The sequence below is a fragment of the Alnus glutinosa genome, chromosome 6 (assembly GCF_958979055.1).
Source record: "Alnus glutinosa chromosome 6, dhAlnGlut1.1, whole genome shotgun sequence".
Taxonomy (NCBI): domain Eukaryota; kingdom Viridiplantae; phylum Streptophyta; class Magnoliopsida; order Fagales; family Betulaceae; genus Alnus; species Alnus glutinosa.
The window spans coordinates 26,366,254-26,388,136 of record NC_084891.1 but is presented as its reverse complement, the minus strand read 5'-3'; the positions used below and the strand labels follow the sequence as shown (position 1 = coordinate 26,388,136).

The window sequence follows — 21,883 nt, the reverse complement described above, 5'->3', positions numbered from 1 at the left end:
TGAGGCAAATAATTCCTTAATTGCAATAAAAATGAGGGCATGCATGCAATCGAATCAATAATTGCCACCCCTTATTTATTGATACGAACATGCAAACGTTCATCTATATATATATATATATATATATATATATACCCTAGCTCTTCATCCTTTATCAGTTTATCTCATGACAACTACGTAGTAGTTTATCTTATACCAAGAAGAAGTGAATTGGGTAATTTAGGTTAACCATGGAACCCGGGAATAACCCCACGAATGCCCCAACAAGTGAGTACGTAGTAGTCCAAAAATTATCTCATGCATGATTTTTACAGTTTTTGCTTGATATATATATATAATCTACTTTTTAGTCTTTTGATCTCGTGATAGAGTTTGTTTAATTAACATAATTCCTATGACTTTGTACATGTTTATCATATGATATGACGACTATATATATATATTTATTATTTGATATGTAAAATTTAATTTGGACAATGAAATTAATATTATATATTTCCAGTGAATCGTAAAAGATCTGGAGCGGTAGTGATATTGGCCTTTTTTTTTCTTTTCTTTTTTTTTAAATTTTTATTATTCTTAACAGGGAAAGAGGTTTCGATTTGTTACTCGACTCACTCCGGCCTTTTGGTAGGAGGCAACAGTGCACTACTAAAGCCACTTAAGCCAGCACCAAAAGAAAAGAAACCAAGTTGGAAGGAGAAAATGTAAATTTCTTTCTCTAAGCACTCTTGCATATATAGGTGGGAAATATATATGTTTAATAGTTTAAAGTCGTTTTTTTTTTTTTTAATAATAATTCATTATTGTTTTGCAGGTGTTTTGGATTGTGCACGAAGTCCTCAACCTCCAACTCCAAGCAGGAAAAGAAGTGAATCCGCAAGATGCATTGTGATAATTAGGATAATAAAATTATTCTGCGTTCAATTTTTTTTTTGTTCCTGAGTTCAATATCCGTGTGAGGAACGGTTATCAATACTTTATTTTTTATTTTAATTATGTTTTCTTAATCAATATATTTTGAATTATTTGTTAATACTTTTACTCTTCTTCTTTTTTTTTTCTTTTTTTTTTTGTTAAAAACTAAACAGCTGACCGCCATAAGTTTGGCTCAAGTGCTAATTGCATGAGAAATGACATTTTGTCACTCAAAGACACAACACTATTGACACAATTATTATTATTATTATTATTTTTTAAAAAAAAAAACACAAAACAAGACCCAACTCATTTACATATTTTGTAATTTTTTTTAATAAAAAATTCAATAATTATCTCTTTAAGGGACAAAATCTCATATCTAAAAATTTAGGAAAAATATCATTTTAAGTCATCAAATTACTACCCATTTTGCATCTGGCCCCACAATCTGCCAACACTCCGACTCCGACCCCTCAAACTATCAAAACTTTTGAAAAAGACCATTTTTGACCAAATATTCCCATATTACCCTTGCCACATGTCATTTTCAATTAAAAAAAAACTAAAAAACTAAAAACTAAAAAATCTAATTTGTTTTTTCAAAAAAAATATATATATATTTTTTTTTGGGGGGGTGGCGCTAGCCACTCTATTTTCCTTATTTTTTTTGAAAAAAAAATTAAGTTTTGTTTAGTTTATTTTTTTTTAAATATTTTTTAATTGAAAAATGACACGTGGCAGGGGTAATATGAAAATATTTTGTCAAATAGAGCATTTTTTTAAAGGTTTTAGTAGTTTACAAGGTCGGAATTGGAGTGTTAGCAGTTTGTAGAGCTAAACGGAAACGAGTAATAATTTAAGATACTAAACTGTAATTTCTCATAAAATTTATTTGTATAATTTCTCTTTCAATAGACTACCATTGAAAATAATATCTCATTTAACGAGATAGATATCAAAATATCTGAAGTTTCCAACAAAAACGAGACAAGTTGCGTAAGATCAACTAGCCAAAGCGGGCCAAAGGGCAGAAAGCCAGAAAGTAAGAAAAACAAAAAAGACAAAAGACAAAGGATAAAGGGGTTGAACTTTGATTTGGCAGTTGGCAGATCTAAATTTATATCCAACGGCCATCAAAGTTAGAAAAAAGGCCGGTGCCACGTGTTCCCCAAAAAAGTTTGTCGAAGACAAAAAGTAGTTGTTTGGTAAGTAAGTGTAAAATGAAATGTTTATTTGAATGGTAACTAAGAAGTGGTTGATGTGATACAAAATTTGTAAATGTTTTATAAAAAAATTTTATTTTGTAGTGAGTTTTTTTATTTAAATAGTAATAAAAAATTATTAATGTGATGTAAAAAGTATTAAAAAAGTTAGAATGATTTTAATTTTATTTTTATTGAAAGAAATAAAAAGAGAATTTGAAAATTTTGCATTTAGTTGCCAAACAGCTCCTCCAATCTTATCTAAAAGAGTTACGGAGGCTTCACGCTTTTGAGGAAAGAAGAAGGCGTGGGGCTTCGCACTTTGTCCAATCGCACACATGCGTGGAATAGAGATTAGAGTGTCTTTCCCAGACGGAGCAGACGATCGGAGACACCGGGTTCAATTATAAATAATAAATAGCCATGCCCACCACCATTATTTATAGTTATACCCCTACTCTTCTATTAAAATCCTCATTTGTCCCCGCTCCTATTCCAAGGCTTAGACCACCTGCACGAGCACAACATCCGCGACGTCGTTCACCTTATCCCACTCGCTCAGGTACGGTCCCCCAATCCCTATTCCCTCCCTCCCCCCTCTCTCTCTCTCTCTCTCTCTCTCTCTGTGGATTAGCCACGCGATTCTGAGATATTTTACGATGATTTTTTGGTTTTGGCGATTGAAATGCGTGAATCTAGCGTTTGGTTTTGTATATATACGTGACCATGCTTGTGCGAAGATCTGCCTAGGTTTGGCAAGTGTTTTGATCTCATTTCTTTGATTTTGTTCTATTGTTTGGATTTGATTCGGTGATTTTGGACTTCATTTCGTCATTTCGGGGTTCCAGGTGATCATAATTGATAATGTTGTAGTCGATTCGATTGGTGTCTGCAAATTAAATGTTTATCTGCATTTTCTTATTATTACGTTGTGATCAATGATAATCATTATTGTTGTTCTTCTTTTACTTTCTCATTTCTAGCACGACGCGGTCAAAATGCGAACCTAGTTTTTGGGATTATACCGGTATATGCTCTATATGATTCCAATGTTGTTGGTTTAACGACTTGTAGCATAACACTTGCATCACAGTACTGTGCGCCTCATTGGTGCCGTCACTTGTGTTTGTTGCAAACACCAAATGGGCATCATAGCGCATATGCCAATATGGATCACATTTGTTGGTTTTATCACGTACACGGAAGCATTGATTCTGTTTGTATTCGTTAGTTTTGCCTTTTGGTCTTTATTATTGCTTTAGTTGAAATATTTTGTACACCATGATTGATTGCTTGCCTAACAGATCCGATCGGGTGCAATATGGCAGCCTATGTGAGAGCATGTGGCAGGCCCCAACTGTTCGGGTAGGTGCCGGGCAGTCCAGGACCTACCTGCTCGGGTCGGATAGAGCCTGCCCCAGCTCTCACATGGGGCTGCCTTATTGCACTGAATTCTGATCGGCCCATAATGGTAATTTCGGGTTACCTCTTTTTGGACAAACATTATTTAGATATTCTCTTAAGCACAAATCTAGAGTTATGGTTATTTCTTTATGCCACATTTTATGGCATAAAGAATATATAATTATATAATTATAAAGAATGAAGTAGACCCACATTTTATTGATATATACTTTTACGTGCATGGGATGATCTTATTTTATGTTGGTTGTCTTCTTTAATGACCACAGAAATGGATGCCACTGGAGGTCAAAGTCTCTACCCGTTGCACCGTTGTAAAACACTTCACCTGGTTTGTGAAAATCTTGTCCTTATATTATTGGTATTACTTTTCTTATTGTAGAAGGTTTAGGATTTTATAGAATTGACGCTGATACACATTCTTTTTGGAGATTACTTCTTGGGTTTTTTTTATTTGTACTTTTAAAAACATCTCAGTCTTATCAATCCATGTGTACAGGTAAGGCATGCCCAAGGGATTCACAACGTGGAAGGGGAAAAGGACCACGATGCATACTTGTCTTATGATCTTTTTGATGCACACCTTACTCCTCTTGGCTGGAAGCAGGTATTTGCTAGTTAATTATGTTCTAATTGTTACTTCATCATAACTATGTTCTTGTTAAGTACTGTTCTCTTATGAAAATAGTTTTATACCACTGATTTCCTGGTAGAAAATTTGTTGTTCGTGAGTTAACTTTTAATCCTTAGAAAAATTTGAATGGTCAAATAGAACTTTGTAACAATTACTCTATACTGAGTAAACTTTTGAGTCTGCAGACACAAACAAAATATGGAAGAGACTTTTTGGTTGTACATAGGTTTCTAGATTTTCTTGTCTGCTATTTTCTTCTATCAATTGTCATATTCTGTGATATAAAAGTAATGTCTTTGAATGATTTTGTGGTGCCATAACAGGTTGATAATCTGCGTACGCATGTTCAAGCAAGTGGACTTTCCAAAAGAATTGATTTAGTCATTGTTTCCCCTTTGTTAAGGTAAACTTAGTCAGTGCATATTTGTTGCCTCTGTATCTAGAAATTTTCAGTCATCTCCTTGTGCTTAATGCTGGGTAAGTGGTGCAGACCATCTTTTCAACGATTCTTTCCATAAGCTCATCACTGGATTCTGACCTAGATATAAGCATTATTTGTTGATGAGAGCTATCTCACCTGTCATTATTAGGTTGACTTCATTCTTTCTTCCATAGGTCAGACTCTCAACACGCATTTCCAAGTGATGGCGTCTGACTTGAGCTTGTGATTTCTTTTTTCAATTTAAGCTTTTATCGTATCCCTTCCTGTGTCTCGACCGCATCCAAATCATATTGATTTGTGTCCCTCCTTAACAAAATTCAAAGATATTTATTTTATTTCTGGACACATATTTGGCCGTGTCCAAGTTGTATCCTTGTCCAATATGTGTCGAACCTTTGATATTTCAAGGGTTTTGAAGTATCTGTGCTTCATAGGTTCTTACATTAAGTGAAGTAAAGAAAAAATAATAAATTTTTGAATCTCTATTTCCATATGGCCTTTGTTTTAGAAGAATTTACATCCCACTCATTGAACAAATTGGAGTCTACATGTTTAAATTGCCAGAACTATTGAGCTATAAGTCATGACCAACAATGGCTGCATTACAGGACTATGCAAACAGCAGTTGGAGTCTTTGGTGGTGAAGCATATACAGATGGGGTAAATGTGCCTCCTCTAATGGTTGCAAATACGGGGAACAGTGACCATCCAGCAATTTCAAACCTAAATTGCCCACCATTTTTAGCAGTAGAGCTTTGCCGAGAACATTTGGTATGTCATGGTACATCTAATAGATATTGCAGGGCATTTTTTCTGCATTTATGTATGAAAATTTATTGCATCTGCAACATATTTCTCAATACTTAATTCAATTATTGATAAATAAATGAGTGAAAATGTAGCAAATGAAGGGCCCTTCCAACTTCCTCCTTTTAGTCAATTACTAGTTGTCATCTGAATTTATATGTGTTAATTTTCTTACTACAGGGGGTTCATCCATGTGATAAGAGACGGAGCATTAGGGAATATCGCCCTCTTTTTCCTGCAATTGATTTTTCATTGGCAAGTAATTTATCATAGTTGGTGCTTTATAATGTGAACAAGTGGCTTTGACAATCAATTTACCCGTGATTATTGATTTGTTATCCTAATCTTCAAGTCAATTTAGGTTTGAAATTTATTCTTGTTTTAATTCTTGTTCAGATAGAGAGTGATGATGACATTTTGTGGAAGACTGACATTAGAGAGAAGAATGAAGAAGTCGCTGCCAGGGGAATGAAGTTTTTGAAATGGTGATTGCCTATTTTACCTTTCTTTTACGTAAGAGAGCAGCTTCCCCACCAGTATTTTTACTTATCAAAAAAAAATTTACCTTTCTTTTCCCTCTTTCCCAGAAACATAATATTATGTAAGAAACTTAACAATCAACAAAGGATTGAAATTTTGTATGGCCAACATAAGAATTCAAGTCCTCAAATTTGGAAACTAAGGGGCACTTGTTTCATCTTAGGCATCTGACGATTTACTTTATTGTAGAGTTTGAAATTGGTTAGCATGGGTTTTCAAACACCATTCCTTTATCTTAAAGAGTTGTTGGCATGCTTTATCTTTTGCCACAAAAGCTGTTTATTAACATTCTGATCTTTCAGTGGCACCAATATATCAATTTTAAAATTAGCAGGCATGTTGTCATTCCATGTGAATATTTGATTGAGTCTTACATGCATCCGAGGTGATCTCCTTTTGGACAAAGGAAAAAAAAATAGTGATATTGTTTGTTACTGGAGAAAAGAAATATGGTAGTGTTTTCGAATGTATGGAGAAAAAATTGGGATGATTTCCTTCCAGTGGCATATGAAGTGCTAGTTATTGTGATGATCAATTTTTTTCCAAGTGGTTCTTGTATATCTTTTTTACCTTTTTTCCCTGGTTGAATAGGATTTCTGTAGACATTTAGAATGCTTTTGCTATTATCTGGTTGCAAGTATGGCCTTGATTCATGAACATGCCCTAAAATAATTTCTTTGCTTTTTCCCATTCCTTAATCGGTCCAGGTTGTGGACACGTGAAGAGAAGGAGATTGCAATCGTCACCCATAGCGGATTCTTGCTTCATACCCTAAGTGCTTTTGGAAATGATTGTCATCTGTCTGTGAAGAGTGAAATTTGCACACCGTTAAGTATTATATTCGTTTATATGCTTCACTTGTTAGTAGATACATAATTGAGTTCTCAGATTTTTAACTAAAAGATCTAAATACATGCTATCAGATGTTGATGGGCTTTTTGCTGAATTTGAAACTTAGCTATGCGATTATTTATATGCTTCCATCCTCTCTCTCACACTCTCACACTCTCTTCATTTTCTTATTTTTCCTTTTGCATTTCATTTTTGAGAATTCTATGCGTATTTACTCAATGTTCTTTACCACAATGCATTATGTGTGTTTTTATTACTTTTTTGCATTAGATACGCTATCTTTTGAACTTTTTCTTGATAATATCTTATTAGTTAAAAAATGTTTCTGAAACTGCTAGGTCATCTCCTGTGAGCTAGAAACTTTCTACTTAATTGTATATTTTTAATTATTTGTGCCAATTCTCTATTCTGATGAGACATCTTCATGGCAGGCACTTGTGCGCATCAGTAATATGGTTTTACCTGTATGACTTGGATTTCATATCCTGAGACCATACAAAATTATTTTCTATCATATTTTCTAGAGATATGATTTTCCCTAAACCCTACTTATATAGGGTTCAAGTGGAACAGTCTACTTGTGCTTGTAGGTTGTACTCCATGTCTCTCTCACAGGGTTCGCCGCAGATATATAAATAGCTTAAGAATGGAGATGTTTATAAATTTTTTCAACTTATAGGATATACTGTTTTTGCCTTAAATCTTCATCCAATGTGACTAAACAATATATATATATATCTGTGTATGCAGTTTTGCGAATTGTGAGCTTCGGTCAGTGGTCATCATTGATAGGAGGTGAGCATTGCCATTTGCAAAACGTAGATCCCATATGCTATCTTAATGCAGAAAACTCATTTTTTGGTTCTTTCTGCAGCCTGAAGTCATCAGCTTCCTCAACGACTAACTATCCTGGAAAAATCCCTCATGGACTTGATCTTCCCAATGATGTAGCAACTGAGAAGCATCCAGAGAAAGGAGTGACTAACTAACTCTAAGCCTATAACAATGTTCAAGATGGAATAAACTTAAATACACTATGATTTTTGTAATTCCCAAGTGAATATCTAACTACAAAAAGTAAGGCGTCCATTTTTGTAAGGTTGGTCGATCTGTTAGGCAATTTCAAGATTCATTTTTCTTGGAGTAGATAGATCTAAAGCCTATAACAGAGATGTAGGTGCCCTTTTCAGATGAAGTTGTGGACACATTTGGTTGATTCAACTAAGTTTGGCTTTCTATGTTGGCCATGGATGATGTTCTTGTTTTTTGTACGTTTGGTTAATTGTTAATTCAACATACAGTAAGGTTTCTGTTTTAATGAGTTTCACATCTTTAGTATCTATTCTTATCTTTCATGATTGCCTCTTTTCTCATTTTGGGTCAAGTGAATCTTCATATCGACTCCAATTCTTAATTGTCTCTACTCTCAAGTCTCTCACTTGTCTAATGATTTGCTCATGCTTGGATGGCGCTGAGCTAATTTTTGAGTTGCTGCCATAGGTAGTAGAAAACTTGATGGTGCCTAGCAAGTATAACTAACGCTCAAACCACCTACTACAGAACAAATTGCCGAAAAGCACATACAAGATCCATGTGAATTTCCCTTAGGTAGCCTGTTGGGGTTAAGTTGCATATAGAAAAAAGTTATCTTAAATCAAGAGTTTTGTTCATGATTTTTTTATACAAACTGTAGTATTTTAAGTGACTTAAAAACTCCCGACAAAAATAAAATAAAATAAATGAATAGCATGCATATCATTGACAAACCGAAATTGGAAAAATTAAAAAAAAAATTAATAAAACGGCGGTGTGCTACGTGAAATAATACTTTTGTAATTTTCCAGAGGAAGCAAAAGCCATCACGGATCCTGTAGTCCTTGCGTTGTTGTTGTGCAAGTGGTTCGAACCCTTGGGATTTGCCGGGTGCCTTGACCAGCCAGTGGGTTGGCTGCAATTCCTGTTCAGATTGTATCATGTCCGACTGTAATTGTATAAAGGCTTTAAGCTTGTTTAGACATGAACCCAATCGAGTGCCTTCTCAATTGCCTGCCCGATTGCGGGCAATGGTTTCCCACACATGACAGAATTAACAAAAAAAAAAAAAATACTATTCATTTGTAGGCCTACAAAAATAATTAACCCCACTAGATATTGTAACTGAGGCTTTACCTGAAGAACTACGACCTTGATCCCCTAACAACATAGAGCACAAACCCCACTAAGATAGATAGGAGAAGGAAGAGAACAGCACCCATGCCTTTGACATTATCCGACTTGGTACATTTTTTTCTAATTTCCTCTCTCGTGTCACTTCCACTTTTCTCTACGGGTGAGATACATCATACATGCTGAATAGAAGGGGATTGCGACATCCCACAAGGACTTGGTGACCATAGATGGAGCTTCATATTCTGGTTCCAAGATTGTCGTTGAGGTATCACTTAGAGCTTCCATGGACATCAGCTCAACACAATGATCTTTTAGAACCTAGGTTGAACATATAAAGCAAGAGTAAGAATAACTAAGATAATGCTAATCGTTTGGGGGAGGGAGGACCAACTGCTGAGCATGACAAAACGTCAAGTCGATTTTGCAACAACATGTTATTTTCGAGATCTTATACCAAGAAGAAGAAGTGAATTAGGTTAACCATGGAATATTCCGGGAAAAACCCCACGAATGCCCCACCAAGTGAGTAGTAGTCCAAAAATTATAATCTCATGATCGATTTTTACAGTTTTTGTTCATGATAATCTAAATTGTAGTCTCTTGATCTCGTGGCAGAGTTTGTTTTATTAACATATTTCCTATGACTTTGTATATGTTTATCATATGATATGACAATATATATATTATTTGATATGTAAAATTTAATTTGGACAACGAAATTAATATTCTTTATATCAAGTGAAACGTAAAAGATATGGAGTGATAGTAATATTGGCTTTTTTTTTTTTTTAAACGAAAAATCTGAGTATTTCATTGATCAAAGATCACGAGCAAAAAGCTCTTACATCACAAAGCATATAGCTCTTACACGCAAAGCATAAAATTCTGCAAAATCATAGCCAAATGCTATGAGGTTACATAGTCATAGATACAAACAAAATTCTTACAATAAAGTGTTATCTCTGACTTTCATCTTCCGTTAACCCATGTACATATATATATATATATATATATATATATATTTTAATTTATTATAATTAACGGGGAAAGAAACCAAGTTGGAAGGAGAAAATGTAAATTTCTTTCTCTAAGCATTCTTGCATAGCTGGGAAATATATATGTTTAATAGTTTTAAGTCCTTTATATATATATATATATATATATATATATATATATATATATATATATATATATATATATATATATATATATAATTTGGCTTATGTGCTAGTTGCATGAGAAATGATATTTTGCCACTCAAATACATAACTTTTGACATAATTATTGATTTTTTTAAAAAAATTAATTATTTTTTTTTTTGGAAAAGAAAACACAAAACCAGACCCCAACCCATTTACATGGTTTTGTAATTTTTTGTTTAATAATAATAAAAAAAAAGTCAAAAGTTATGTCAATAGTTATGTCATGGGGTGACAACATATCACATGATTCACATCTCCTAGTTGCATTCCCACTCATCGCCACCCTTCTTCTTCATTTCTCCTTCTGTAGTGGGAATATCCTCATTCCTCAGTTGGTTTTTTTTTTTTTTTAACCAAAGTACCTTGAAGAGAAAACAATAACTAACAAGCTTAAGAATAGAAATAAACAAAGCAACTAATAACTAATAACTATCAACTTATCAGCCTAATAGGGGGTAGGTCTTTCCCGCTTACAATAGGGATTGAGGGAGGGGGAGTGGGAGCAGTGGGAATGCGGCCATAAAAGGATCTGGTTGCAGTCCAATGTGCCACTGAATGGGCACAAAAGTTTGCATTTCTATTGACTTTTTTGGCACTCCAAGAGATAGAGTCTAGAAGGGAGTCAATGATATCAGAAACAACAGGTGAGATGCGCCAATTAAGCAGATTCTGGGGATGTTGCAGGGACAGAATAACAACTTGTGAGCCACCCTCTATTATAAAATTCTCAAGATTAAGAGAGATGGCAAGGGAAACTGCTAGGTGCACAGCTAAGACTTCGCTATAATTTGGCAAGCAAGCAGGACTGATCTGGGAGATCATACTAATGATATGACCCAAGTGATTGCGAGAAACTGCTACTTGTGCTGAAAGGGTATCTCAGATTGCCGTGTAAAAATTGATTTTGTAGTCAGGACTTGTGGGAGGTAGCCATTGTTCCAATGGAGATGGAATTATATGCCAAGCAGCAAAATGTTCGATAGAGATCTTGTTAATATGTTGAGAGACATTAATAGCATCAAAAGACAGTGCATCATGAAAGGCCTTGTTGCAATAATGCCATAGAAGATCACATGACACAGCAGCAAAGACTTGAAACCTGTGTTGATCATTTATGGAAATGCCAAGAGAAATTGAGGAGATAATTAGTTTAACCCAGTCTACCATATTAGATAAATTGAGGGCCGTAGAGTCCAATGGCCAATAGGAGTTTCGCCAAACTACTCAGGCAAATATACAGTTGAAGAACAAATGCTAAAGAGAATCCCCCGCTGATTTACAAAGTGGGCATTCATTCAAGGTGGAGGATGAAAAGATGGCATTTAATCGGGCCTTTGTAGGAAGAATTTTCCAAGGAATTTTTCAGAGGAAATTCCTTAGCCAATCATTGAGATTGAGTTTCCATAAAGATTTCCAGAAGGTCGATGAGACCAAGGGCTACACAGTGGTGGGTGTGATTGGATAAGTGTAGTATATGCCGAACTAATTGAAAACTTACCAGAGCTAGAGGGTGTCCAGATGTATTGAGTGTTTGGATCATTCAATATGCACAACTTGAGAATTTCGCTAGCACTGGTATAGCCAAAAATGGATTTAACAACCGAGGGGCGCCATTGCATGGCATCTAAGTTCATCAAGTCAGAGATGAGGGAAGGTTGAGCGAGGTTGTTTGGGAATTTAGGGGAAGGTATGAAGTAAGGGAGATAGGGAATCCAAGAGGTTGACCAAATTGGGAGATGTGAGGCCGTCGAGACTTGTAGACAAGCATTTGCTAGAAGAAGCGGCTTGCTATGAGATAGCTTTTCTATGGATATGTCGTTAATATCTTCGTCTTCGAGTGGATCTGAACACCTCGCTACAACTAACTTTGGGCTTCCATATTCCGCACCCTGGCAAGGAATCCCTTTGGCTTTGGGTAAGTTTCAAATATGAAAGGTTAGCCAATTGTTGCAGTTCATGTGGCCTTATTGGCTACAAGAAGTTCAGTTGCCCTACTACATTATCGCCCTTACCACTGCCAAACTTCGGCATCTCTCTAAAAGCAGTGGCCTCATCAAGTTCCAAAATTGTCTCGGCGAGTATACCATAAGCTTCTCCACCTGTCACGGTGTTCGGCGGGTCATCTCCGGGAAGACCAGCCTTCTCCAATCCCAGCTACAATGGCAGATCTTCGAACAAGTTAGTGATGGCTTCCTTTGCTCCACACGTGGCATCACCCCAGCCACGAATCACTTCTCCAGCTTGCTCATCTCGCCACGTTGCGATGATGAATCCTCCTCTTAATCTCAACAGCTCACAAATGGACACGTTTGTGCCCTCATGGTCCTCATCCACAATGAATCTGACACATCCTCTCCCATCTGATAAAGGTTAGTCCCCCATTTTTTCAACGTCGCCCACTCACCCGACCCAACCCTATCCCTTATTAAATCATGCAGATTTCCCTTATCCAATAATCTACACGCCCAACCCGACCCAAGCCCAGATACAGGATGCTCTTGATCCACTCGAAATAGCCCACCTAGCCCATTTCCAAGCCTTTCTCTCGCAATGGGCTGGCATCTCTTTTAAGCCCAATCTCTAACCTACTCACAAACACTCAGCCTTATCCCAATTGTCCAACCCGCCCACTACACTAAGCCCACCCATTCACCTTAACCCAGCCCGCCTTTCCCTCTGCATTCGAACGTTTCCTCGCACATCTCCACTCCTCTCCCGATTCCATCCCTACTTTCCCAAGCCACAAGCTCCTCCAAGCCAGCCTTCTTCCCCCTCAATGGCCACAGCTACTTCCCCTCCCCCGGCTCCATCCCCTCCTCTCTCCCCCGACATACCTCTTCACTACATTAACAAGAAAAAAGCATCCCTCTGATGATGACACCGAGCCAATAGCTTTTCTAAGGAAACCTAAAATTTTCAAGAAATCTCATCAAAACTCTCCATCCCAGTTGGAGATGGCAACCTTGTCTTTAACTGATAAAAAACTCAGTCACCCTTGCTGATCCCATAAATTCCCTCATTGCTAGTCATGCTCTTGCCTTCCAAACAGGGTCTCCTATCAAACCACTAACTTTATCTCATACTAGCTTACACTCTGGATTTTTGAACAGGCAAGCCACCAAGTCTCCACCTCCTCCTCCAAATGGTCACACTACCACTAAAGCTTTGATGGCAGATCCTCTAAGCCACTCCCATCGGTTCTTCAGGTCTTCCAGTGGTCACAAATTGTTCAACCCAGCCATTCTGAAGGATGCAAACTTGGAAGTTCTGATCCCATTGTCCACTGCTCCTAAGGAGGTGAGCCAGTTAGGGCCACCTCCACCGCCATGAAGCATCTATCCTGGAACTGTCGAGGGTTGACCTGTGCCTCTGCAGTTCGTAGTTTAAATGTCAAGGTTAGAAAGCTATATACTGATGTGATATTTCTATATGAAACTAAGGCCTTACCTTTTGTAACTAGTGTGAAAATGAACAATTTAGGGTTCTTTTTTATGTCTCATGTCCCTCCTTCTGGTTCTAAAGGAGGTCTTTTGTTGGTATGGCGCAATGGTGTGGATCTTGTATGCTTTCTTACCAATGTTAATACAACAAATGTTTGGTGCTACTCGAACCCTCCTAACAAACCCTGGATTCTGTCTGACCCCCGTATAGCAAAAATAAAAGCAATTTTTGGGACTCCCTCTCGACTATTGGAGAAAACCATAGCGGTGCGTGGTTATGTATAAGAGATTTCAATATGATAATAGATCAGTTTGAAAAAATTGGTGGACGCCTTTTTGCATGCTCGTCCTCCGACGTTTGTTTATGAATAATAATGGAATGGTTTACTTGGGATTTTCTAGTAATCCTTTTACTTGGTCTAATAATAGAGATGATGTCCACCTTATCAAAGAAAGATTGGATAGGGGATTAGCCTCCACTCAGTGGATTCATCTATTTCCATCGTTCTCTATACAACATCTCTTGGTCATCACCTCTAACCACAATCTGTTGTTTCTAGATATTGTCACTCCATCAAATAATCAGCCTCAACCTTTCAGGTTTGAGGAATTCTGGACAAGAGATCTCTCTTGTAGGAATATTATCTCCGCTGCTTGGAGCTCCTACTTTGCTGGCTCTCCAACCTTTATGTTGTCCAAGAAGTTGAAGGCCACTAAATATGCTCTCAAAATTGGAACAAGCTTCATTTTGGTCACATTCAAACGAGGGTCTCTTCTTTAACGATACAACTTGATATTATACAATAGTCCAATGTTTCTGAAAAATCTTTTCAAGCGGAAGTCTCACTCAAACAAGACTTAGCTAAGCTTTTTCTACAAGAAAAAACTCTTTGGAAAAATAAATCTAGAGAAACGTGGCTTACTTGTAAGGACTAGAAAATTCTTCTATACTTTTACTCTAATAAAACGGAGAAGAAACAATATCTCCTCCCTTAAGCTCCCCTCTGGAGCCTGGATCTCTGATCGTGCTACAATTGGAAGCTGCTTTATAAATTGTTTTAGCTCCTTGTTCTCCCCCTCCTCGCTTGCTATTATTGATGATTTTTTGAATTTATTGGATGGCTCTATTTCTATTGAAGAGAACATGACTCTGTGTGCCATTCCATTAGAGCATGAAATTTTCACAGCCCTATCGAGCATTAGATCTACAAACGCACCGGGGCCGAACAGCTTCACAGCACTCTTTTTTATAAAAAGTATTAGGATATTGTAAAGCATGTAGTCCTACGATGTGTTTGGGATTTCTTTGAGACAAACCATCTTCTGAAAGAGCAAAATCATATTTTTATTGGTCTGGTTCCAAAGCAGCTGGGACCTTTCTCTGTCAACCATTTCCAACCAATCACCCTTTGCAATATTATCTACAAGATCATATCAAAAATCCTAGCTAATCGCTTCAAAGGTTTGTTTCACCTTTTTATCTCTCTATATCAATCTGCTTTTGTTCCTGCCATAAGTATTCAAGATAATTCTATCATGGCCCATGAATTACTTCATACAATAAAATCAAAACAAGGTCGTGGAAGTCTTATGGCTGGCAAGATTGACATGGAAAAAGCATTCGATCGTATGCAGTGGTCCTTTCTCTTTGCCATCTTATGTAAACTGGGCTTTCATCCTACTTGGATTAACTGGATTCGGGTTTATGTTACCTCTCCATCTTTCTCTATCTTAATTAATAGCGGCTCATTTGGATTATTTACTCTAGCTAGAGGACTCCACCAAGGAGACCCTTTGTCCTTGTTTTTATTTATCCTCGGTACGGAGGTTCTGTCTCGACTTTTTCATCAACAGGAATCTCTTGGACTTCTAAAGGGTATTAAAATTGCTCGAAACTGCTCTCCAATTAGACATCTTCTATTTGCTGATGATTTTATTATTTTTGCTAATTTTTGCTAAGGCCACCTCTACTGAAACAAATAACTTCTCTTATTCTCATTAATCACAAACTGGTCTTAAAGACATACAATAAGATGACACCTAAATGAATATAAATTCTTAGTTAATCCTAATCCAAATTTTGAATAATATAATCATAATTTAAAATGATCTAACCCTAATTTTATTCCAACTCAACTACTAACCTTAAATCTATTACTATCACTACTGATTTACTACTAACCCTAATCTTATTCCTATCACCCCATGTGGTTAGGTAAACACTAGGGCATAAGTTCAACTCCTGCAATGGAAATCATCAACCCCGATTGGGTCCACTGATGTCTTAATGAAGCAGGGTCAGGTTACGGTTCAATTAGGCTTGAGGGAGTGCCTGCGATTTTCACTGTGTAAGCCCCTCCTATCATTGGTTGCTAACGACCAAGAGCTACTATAATCATGCCCAGGTAGAATAACCACTCTAGTCACCCCCTCCTCTTTTTATTTATTTATTTATTTATTTTTTATTTTGCGGAGGGGCATGGAAGGATTCTAACTATGGATCGATAATCTGATAATGAAGGGATGGATTATAATAGACAACAATAGAAGATTCCTTCAAGCAACATACTAGTTTCAAGCCAAGAATAAGATTTTGTAAGGAAAAAAGAATATCAAAGCCTGGAAAAGGATACCTTGCTTAGACTGATCAAACATTCCCTCTCTACGCCTCTCTTAATATATAGACGTTACTAGTGGACCTGAATATTATAGGATTATCCTTTAGCAAAATGGGTTCGATTATGAGTTTCATGGTAAAAGGTTGGTTCTTTTTACTTCTATTCAATTTTTGTTTTATTTTTTAAATAAATGATTCTTATTTATTGTCTTTCATCATATTTCTTTTGTTTCTGCATATTATTATTTAATTTCTTTTTCTATTGATATTGTCCTGCTGAGAGAATAAGCTCAGTCATAATCATATATATAGTTCATTAATTAGATAGCTTTCAATAGATAAATTATACATGCTTGAAACTGTTGTTAGTTTTTAATTTTCTTTTTCTTTTCTTTTCTTTTTTCGTTGTATCATGTACTTAAAAAAAAAAAAGAAAAAGAAAAAAGGCCACCCTCCCAAGGCCCAAACTTTTTTTTAATAAAAAAAAAAATTTAATATATTAATATATATTTTTATTAAAAGTGACATGTATCGCGTTTTTATTGGAACTTGCGTGACAACTTAACGGACTCTATTAAGTTTGCAGACGGAAAACAACTTTAAGGAGTACTAATTTGTAATTTTTACCTACCAAAAGGATCTTACAATTAAGTGGTTGTAATTTAGGTAACTATAGGAAGTAATGGTGCAATTTTCTCCAACTTTAAAAATAAGATGGGTATAAAATGTATGAGATATGATATTTTGCTACCCAAAGACGCAAATATTGACAATTTTTTTTTTTTTTAAGAAAAAACCACAAAATCAGACCCCAACCCATTTACATGGTTTAATTTTGTGATTTTTTTTTCTTTTGATAAAAGAAAAATAAAAAGTCAATAACTGTTTTGAATGTCAAAATATCATACCTCAAAATGTATTATTTATATCATTTCTCTTTTAATAGACTGCCATTGAAAATAATCTCTCATTGAACGAGATAGAATATCAAAATACCTGAAGTTTCCAACTAAAACGAGACAAGTTGAGTAAGATCAACTTGCCAAAGCGGGCCAAAGGGCAGAAATTAAGGGAAAATAATAATAATAATAATAAATAATCATAATCATAAAAAAAAGGACAAAGGATAAAGGATAAAGGGGTTGAAGTATATATATATAGTTGAAAAGGAACTCCAAACTAAAGCTAAATTAAACTAAGCTTTAGGCTTAAAGAAATGAAATTACAACAAACTAAGGCTGGGCAACCCACCCGTAAACACCTAAGAAAGTAAGGATGCAAAGGCAATTTATCAAATGAATGACGCGAACTTATTGATTCTTGACACGGATGCCAAGAACCCATGCTACCAATAAAAGCGGTAAATACACAATAGGAATCCAAACACCTGGCTTATTATGTATTTACAACAGAGAACACAGAGAATGAACACATAACAAAAGGCCTAGAAACACAAAAATAGAAAAACAAAGACAACATAGCATCGGCTGGGAGTCGTCGGCGCGTGTAAACCACGCGCCAGCACTGAAAGACCTCGATCTCTCCAGCAGATTGATCGCTTGCCTAACAGATCCGATTGGGTGCAATAGGACAGCCTATGTGAGAGCATGTAGTGGGCCTCAACTGTTCGGGTAGGTGTCAGGAAGTCCACGACCTACCTGCTCAGGTCGAATAGAGCCCGCCCCAACTCTCACGCGGGGCTGCTGTATTGCACTGAATTCTGATCGGCCCATAATGGTAATTTTGGGTTACCTCTTTTTGGACAAACATTATTTATATATTCTCTTAAGCACAAATCTGGAGTTATGGTTATTGCTTTATGCCACATTTTATGGCATAAAGAACATATAATTATAAAGAATGAAGTAGACCCACATTTTATTGATACTTTTGCGTGCATGGAATGATCTTATTTTAGGTTGGTTGTCTTCTTTTATGGCCACAAAAGTGGATCCCACTGGAGGTCAAAGTCTCTACCCGTTGCACCGTAGTAAAACTCTTCACCTGGTTTGTGAAAAATCTTGTCCTTCTTATATTATTGGTATTACTATTCTTATTGTAGAAGGTTTAGGATTTATAGAATTGATGCTGATACACATTCTTTTGGGAGATTACTTCTTGGGGTTTTTTATTTGTACTTTCAAAAGCATTTTCAAAAGCATCTGAGTCTTATCAATCCATGTGTACATGCAGGTAAGGCATGCCCAAGGGATTCACAACGTGGAAGGGGAAAAGGACCACAATGCATACTTATCTTATGATCTTTTTGATGCACACCTTTCCCCTCTTGGCTGGAAGCAGGTAATTGCTGGTTAAGTATGTTCTAATTGTCACTTTATCATAACTATATATGTTCTTGTTAAGTACTGTTCTCTTATGAAAATAGTTTTATACCACTGATTTCCTGTAGAAAACTTGTTGTTCGTGAGTTAACTTTTAATCCTTAGAAAAATTTTAATGGTCAAATAGAACTTTGTAACAATTACTCTATACTGATCAGTAAAACTTTTGAGTCTGCAGACACAAACAAAATTTGGAAGAGACTTTTTTATTGTACATAGGTTTCTAGATTTTCTTGTCCTGGCCTGCTATTTTCTTCTGTCATTTGTCATATTCTGTGATATAAAAGGAATGTCGTTGAATGATTTTGTGGTGCCATAACAGGTTGATAATCTGCGTACGCATGTTCAATCAAGTGGACTTTCCAAAAGAATTGATTTAGTCATTGTTTCCCCTTTGTTAAGGTAATTAAACTTAGTCGATCAGTGCATTCTTGTTGCCTCTGTATCTAGAAATTTTCAGTCATCTCCTTGTGCTTAATGCTGTGTAAGTGGTGCAGACCATCTTTTCTACGATTCTTTCCATAAGCTCGTCACTGGATTCTGACCTAGATATAATAAGCATTATTTGTTGATGAGAGCCATTTCACCTGTCATTATTAGGTCGACTTCATTCTTTCTTTCTTTTCTTTTTTTTTTTTTTTTTTTTTTTTTTTTATTTATGAATAAGGAGATATATTATTAATAAAAGAATCAACTGTACAAAGAATACCGACAAACACCAAAACACATTACAAACAGAGATTAACTCTGTGGAAACAACCAGAACACGTAAACAACAAAACAAACAAACATTCAAACAACAAACTGAACTAACTCAGAATGTTAACATCAATATTCCACTTGTGACATAGGTTGATGTTGTCCATAGACTTCCTGAACTTCCCTTTCCCAGAAATCCGAAACCGAACCTCCCAGAAAATTAACTTTCTTCAGTTCTAGGCTGACCTCCAAACTTAATCTCATTTCTTGTTCTCCAAAGGCCATACACAGCAGAGCTTAAGACTAGCTTACAGATTGACCCCAACAAGGACATAGTCTTCCAAGTTCTACACCCTTCTTCTATCAAATCATCCTGACTAGTAGGAGGATTCAAGAGATTACAACGCTGCAAACATGTCTTCCAAATTCGGAACTAAAACCACATAAAAAGAACAAGTGGTCTAGGCTTTCAGTGCCACTTCTACAGAAAACACAGTTTGTATCACCCTTAAAGCCCCATGCCAGCATCCGGTCTCCAGTAGTAAGCCTATTATTAACTGCTAACCAGAGGATGAATGCTTGCTTTGGAATAGCATGCTGATGCCAACACGCATTTCCAAGTGATGGCTTCTGACTTGGCTTGTGATTTCAAAGATATTTATTTTATTTCTGGACACATATTTGGCCGTGTACAAGTTGTATATATCCTTGTCCAATATGTGTCGAACCTTTGATATTTCAAGGGTTTTGAAGTATCTGCGGTTCATTGGTTCTTACATTAAGTAAAGTAAAAAAAAAAAAAAAAAATTTGAATCTCTATTTCCATAGGGCCTTTGTTTTAGAAGAATTTACATCCCACTCATTGAACAAATTGGAGTCTACATGTTTAAATTGCCAGAACTCTTGAGCTATAAGTCGTGACCAACAATGGCTGCATCACAGGACTCTGCAAACAGCAGCTGGAGTCTTTGGTGGTGAAGCATATACAGGTGGGGTAAATGTGCCTCCTCTAATGGTTGCAAATACGGGGAACAGTGACCATCCAGCAATTTCAAGCCTAAATTGCCCACCATTTTTAGCAGTAGAGCTTTGCCGAGAACATTTGGTATGTGGTACATCTACTAGACATTGCAGGCCATTTTTTCTGCATTTATGTATGAAAATTTATTGCATTTGCAACATATTTCTCAATACTTAATTCAATTATTGATAAATAAATGAGTGAAAATTGTAGCAAATTGGGCCCTTCCCAGTTCCTCCTTTTAATCAATTACTAGTTGTCATCTGAATTTATGTGTGTTAATTAATTTTCTTACTACAGGGGGTTCATCCATGTGATAAGAGACGGAGCATTAGGGAATATCGCCCTCTTTTTCCTGCAATTGATTTTTCACTGGCAAGTAATTTATCATAGTTGGTGCTTTATCATGTGAACAAGTGGCTTTGACAGTCAAATTTCCCGTGACTATTGATTTGTTATCCTAATCTTGTTCAGATAGAAAGTGATGATGACATTTTGTGGAAGACTGACATTAGAGAGAAGAATGAAGAAATTGCTGCCAGGGGAATGAAGTTTTTGAAATGGTGATTGCCTGTTTTACCTTCTTTTTTTTTTCCCAGAAACTTAATATTATGTTCTTCAATTTAATAGAACATGCACTAAAATAATTTCTTTGCTTTTTTCTCGTTCCTCAATCGGCCCAGGTTGTGGACACGTGAAGAGAAGGAGATTGCAATCGTCACCCACAGCGCATTCTTGCTTCATGCCCTAAGTGCTTTTGGAAATGATTGTCATCCGTCTGTGAAGACTGAAATATGCGCACCGTAAGTATTATATTCGTTTATATGCTTCACTTGTTAATAAATACATAAATAGCTCAAGAATGGAGATGTTAATAAAAAATTTCAACTTATAGGATATACTGTTTTTGCCTTAGATCTTCGTCCAATGTGACTAATTAAACACAACAACAAAAAAATACATATGTGTATGCAGTTTTGCGAATTGTGAGCTTCGGTCAGTGGTCATCATTGATAGGAGGTGAGCATTGTCATTTGCAAAACGTAGATCCCATATTCTATCTTAATGCAGAAAAATCATTTTTTGGTTCTTCTTTCTGCAGCCTGAAGGCATCTGCTTCCTCAACGACTAACTAACTCTAAGCCTATAACGATGGTCAAGATGTAATAAACTTAAATACACACAAAATATATGATTCTTAAGCTTTCACTGAGGTAATTCCCATGTGAATATCTTACCACAGAAAATAAGGCGTCCATTTTTGTAACGTTGCACTACAATAAATTTGCACATTAGTGGCCAACTTTTTAGCGGCGGCACCAAAATCGCCGCTAAAGATACCTCATTAGCAGCGACATCTAGAGGTCGCCGCTAATAAGTGGTCTTTAGCGGTGACTTTTGTGTCGCCACTAAAAAGTTGCCGCAAATATACAATAGATCATTAGCGGCGACAAGTGATCCTTCATCAGCGGCGACCAATAAGGGTCGCTTGGTCGCCGCTAATAATCGACTATTGGCGCTGATGAGCGATCATTAGCGGCGACAAGTGAACGCTGCTGATACTAAATCATCA

The 21,883-nt window shown here is 36.3% G+C and overlaps 2 protein-coding genes across 4 annotated transcripts; both read left to right on the top strand.

The window, feature by feature from the left end:
• The first annotated feature begins 2,457 nt into the window (after positions 1 to 2,457).
• LOC133871257 (phosphoglycerate mutase-like protein 1) lies at positions 2,458 to 8,138 on the top strand. 3 transcript variants are annotated; one of them, XM_062308658.1, is made up of 10 exons: positions 2,458 to 2,685; positions 3,815 to 3,876; positions 4,045 to 4,152; positions 4,503 to 4,582; positions 5,230 to 5,392; positions 5,609 to 5,683; positions 5,825 to 5,913; positions 6,676 to 6,795; positions 7,571 to 7,615; positions 7,695 to 8,138. In XM_062308658.1, exons 1-10 carry the CDS (start codon positions 2,547 to 2,549, stop codon positions 7,807 to 7,809), a joined length of 996 nt encoding a protein of 331 aa, XP_062164642.1. In that variant the 5' UTR covers positions 2,458 to 2,546; the 3' UTR covers positions 7,810 to 8,138. The 3 variants fall into 3 exon arrangements, with proteins under 3 accessions (XP_062164642.1, XP_062164644.1, XP_062164643.1); XM_062308660.1 differs by lacking the exon at positions 2,458 to 2,685 and adding an exon at positions 3,127 to 3,150; XM_062308659.1 differs by lacking the exon at positions 2,458 to 2,685 and adding an exon at positions 3,441 to 3,594.
• Positions 8,139 to 18,435: 10,297 nt separating this feature from the next.
• On the top strand, positions 18,436 to 21,490 carry LOC133871259 (phosphoglycerate mutase-like protein 1). The gene is made up of 8 exons (XM_062308661.1): positions 18,436 to 18,549; positions 18,913 to 18,992; positions 20,232 to 20,394; positions 20,611 to 20,685; positions 20,785 to 20,873; positions 20,994 to 21,113; positions 21,286 to 21,330; positions 21,413 to 21,490. The coding sequence occupies exons 1-8, from the start codon at positions 18,436 to 18,438 to the stop codon at positions 21,444 to 21,446; spliced, it is 720 nt and encodes a 239-aa protein (XP_062164645.1). The 3' UTR covers positions 21,447 to 21,490.
• The last annotated feature ends 393 nt before the right edge of the window (positions 21,491 to 21,883 follow it).

Bases quoted from the DNA above. Each gene is read 5' to 3' on its own strand.
- LOC133871257 (XM_062308658.1), top strand. From the start codon at position 2,547: ATGCCCACCACCATTATTTATAGTTATACCCCTACTCTTCTATTAAAA. The intron at 3,877-4,044 runs GTTTGTGAAAAT...CCATGTGTACAG, and splicing joins GTTGTAAAACACTTCACCTG to GTAAGGCATGCCCAAGGGAT. The intron at 6,796-7,570 runs GTTAAGTATTAT...CTGTGTATGCAG, and splicing joins AAGAGTGAAATTTGCACACC to TTTTGCGAATTGTGAGCTTC.
- LOC133871259 (XM_062308661.1), top strand. From the start codon at position 18,436: ATGCAGGTAAGGCATGCCCAAGGGATTCACAACGTGGAAGGGGAAAAG. The intron at 18,550-18,912 runs GTAATTGCTGGT...GTGCCATAACAG, and splicing joins CCCCTCTTGGCTGGAAGCAG to GTTGATAATCTGCGTACGCA. The intron at 20,874-20,993 runs GTGATTGCCTGT...CAATCGGCCCAG, and splicing joins GGAATGAAGTTTTTGAAATG to GTTGTGGACACGTGAAGAGA.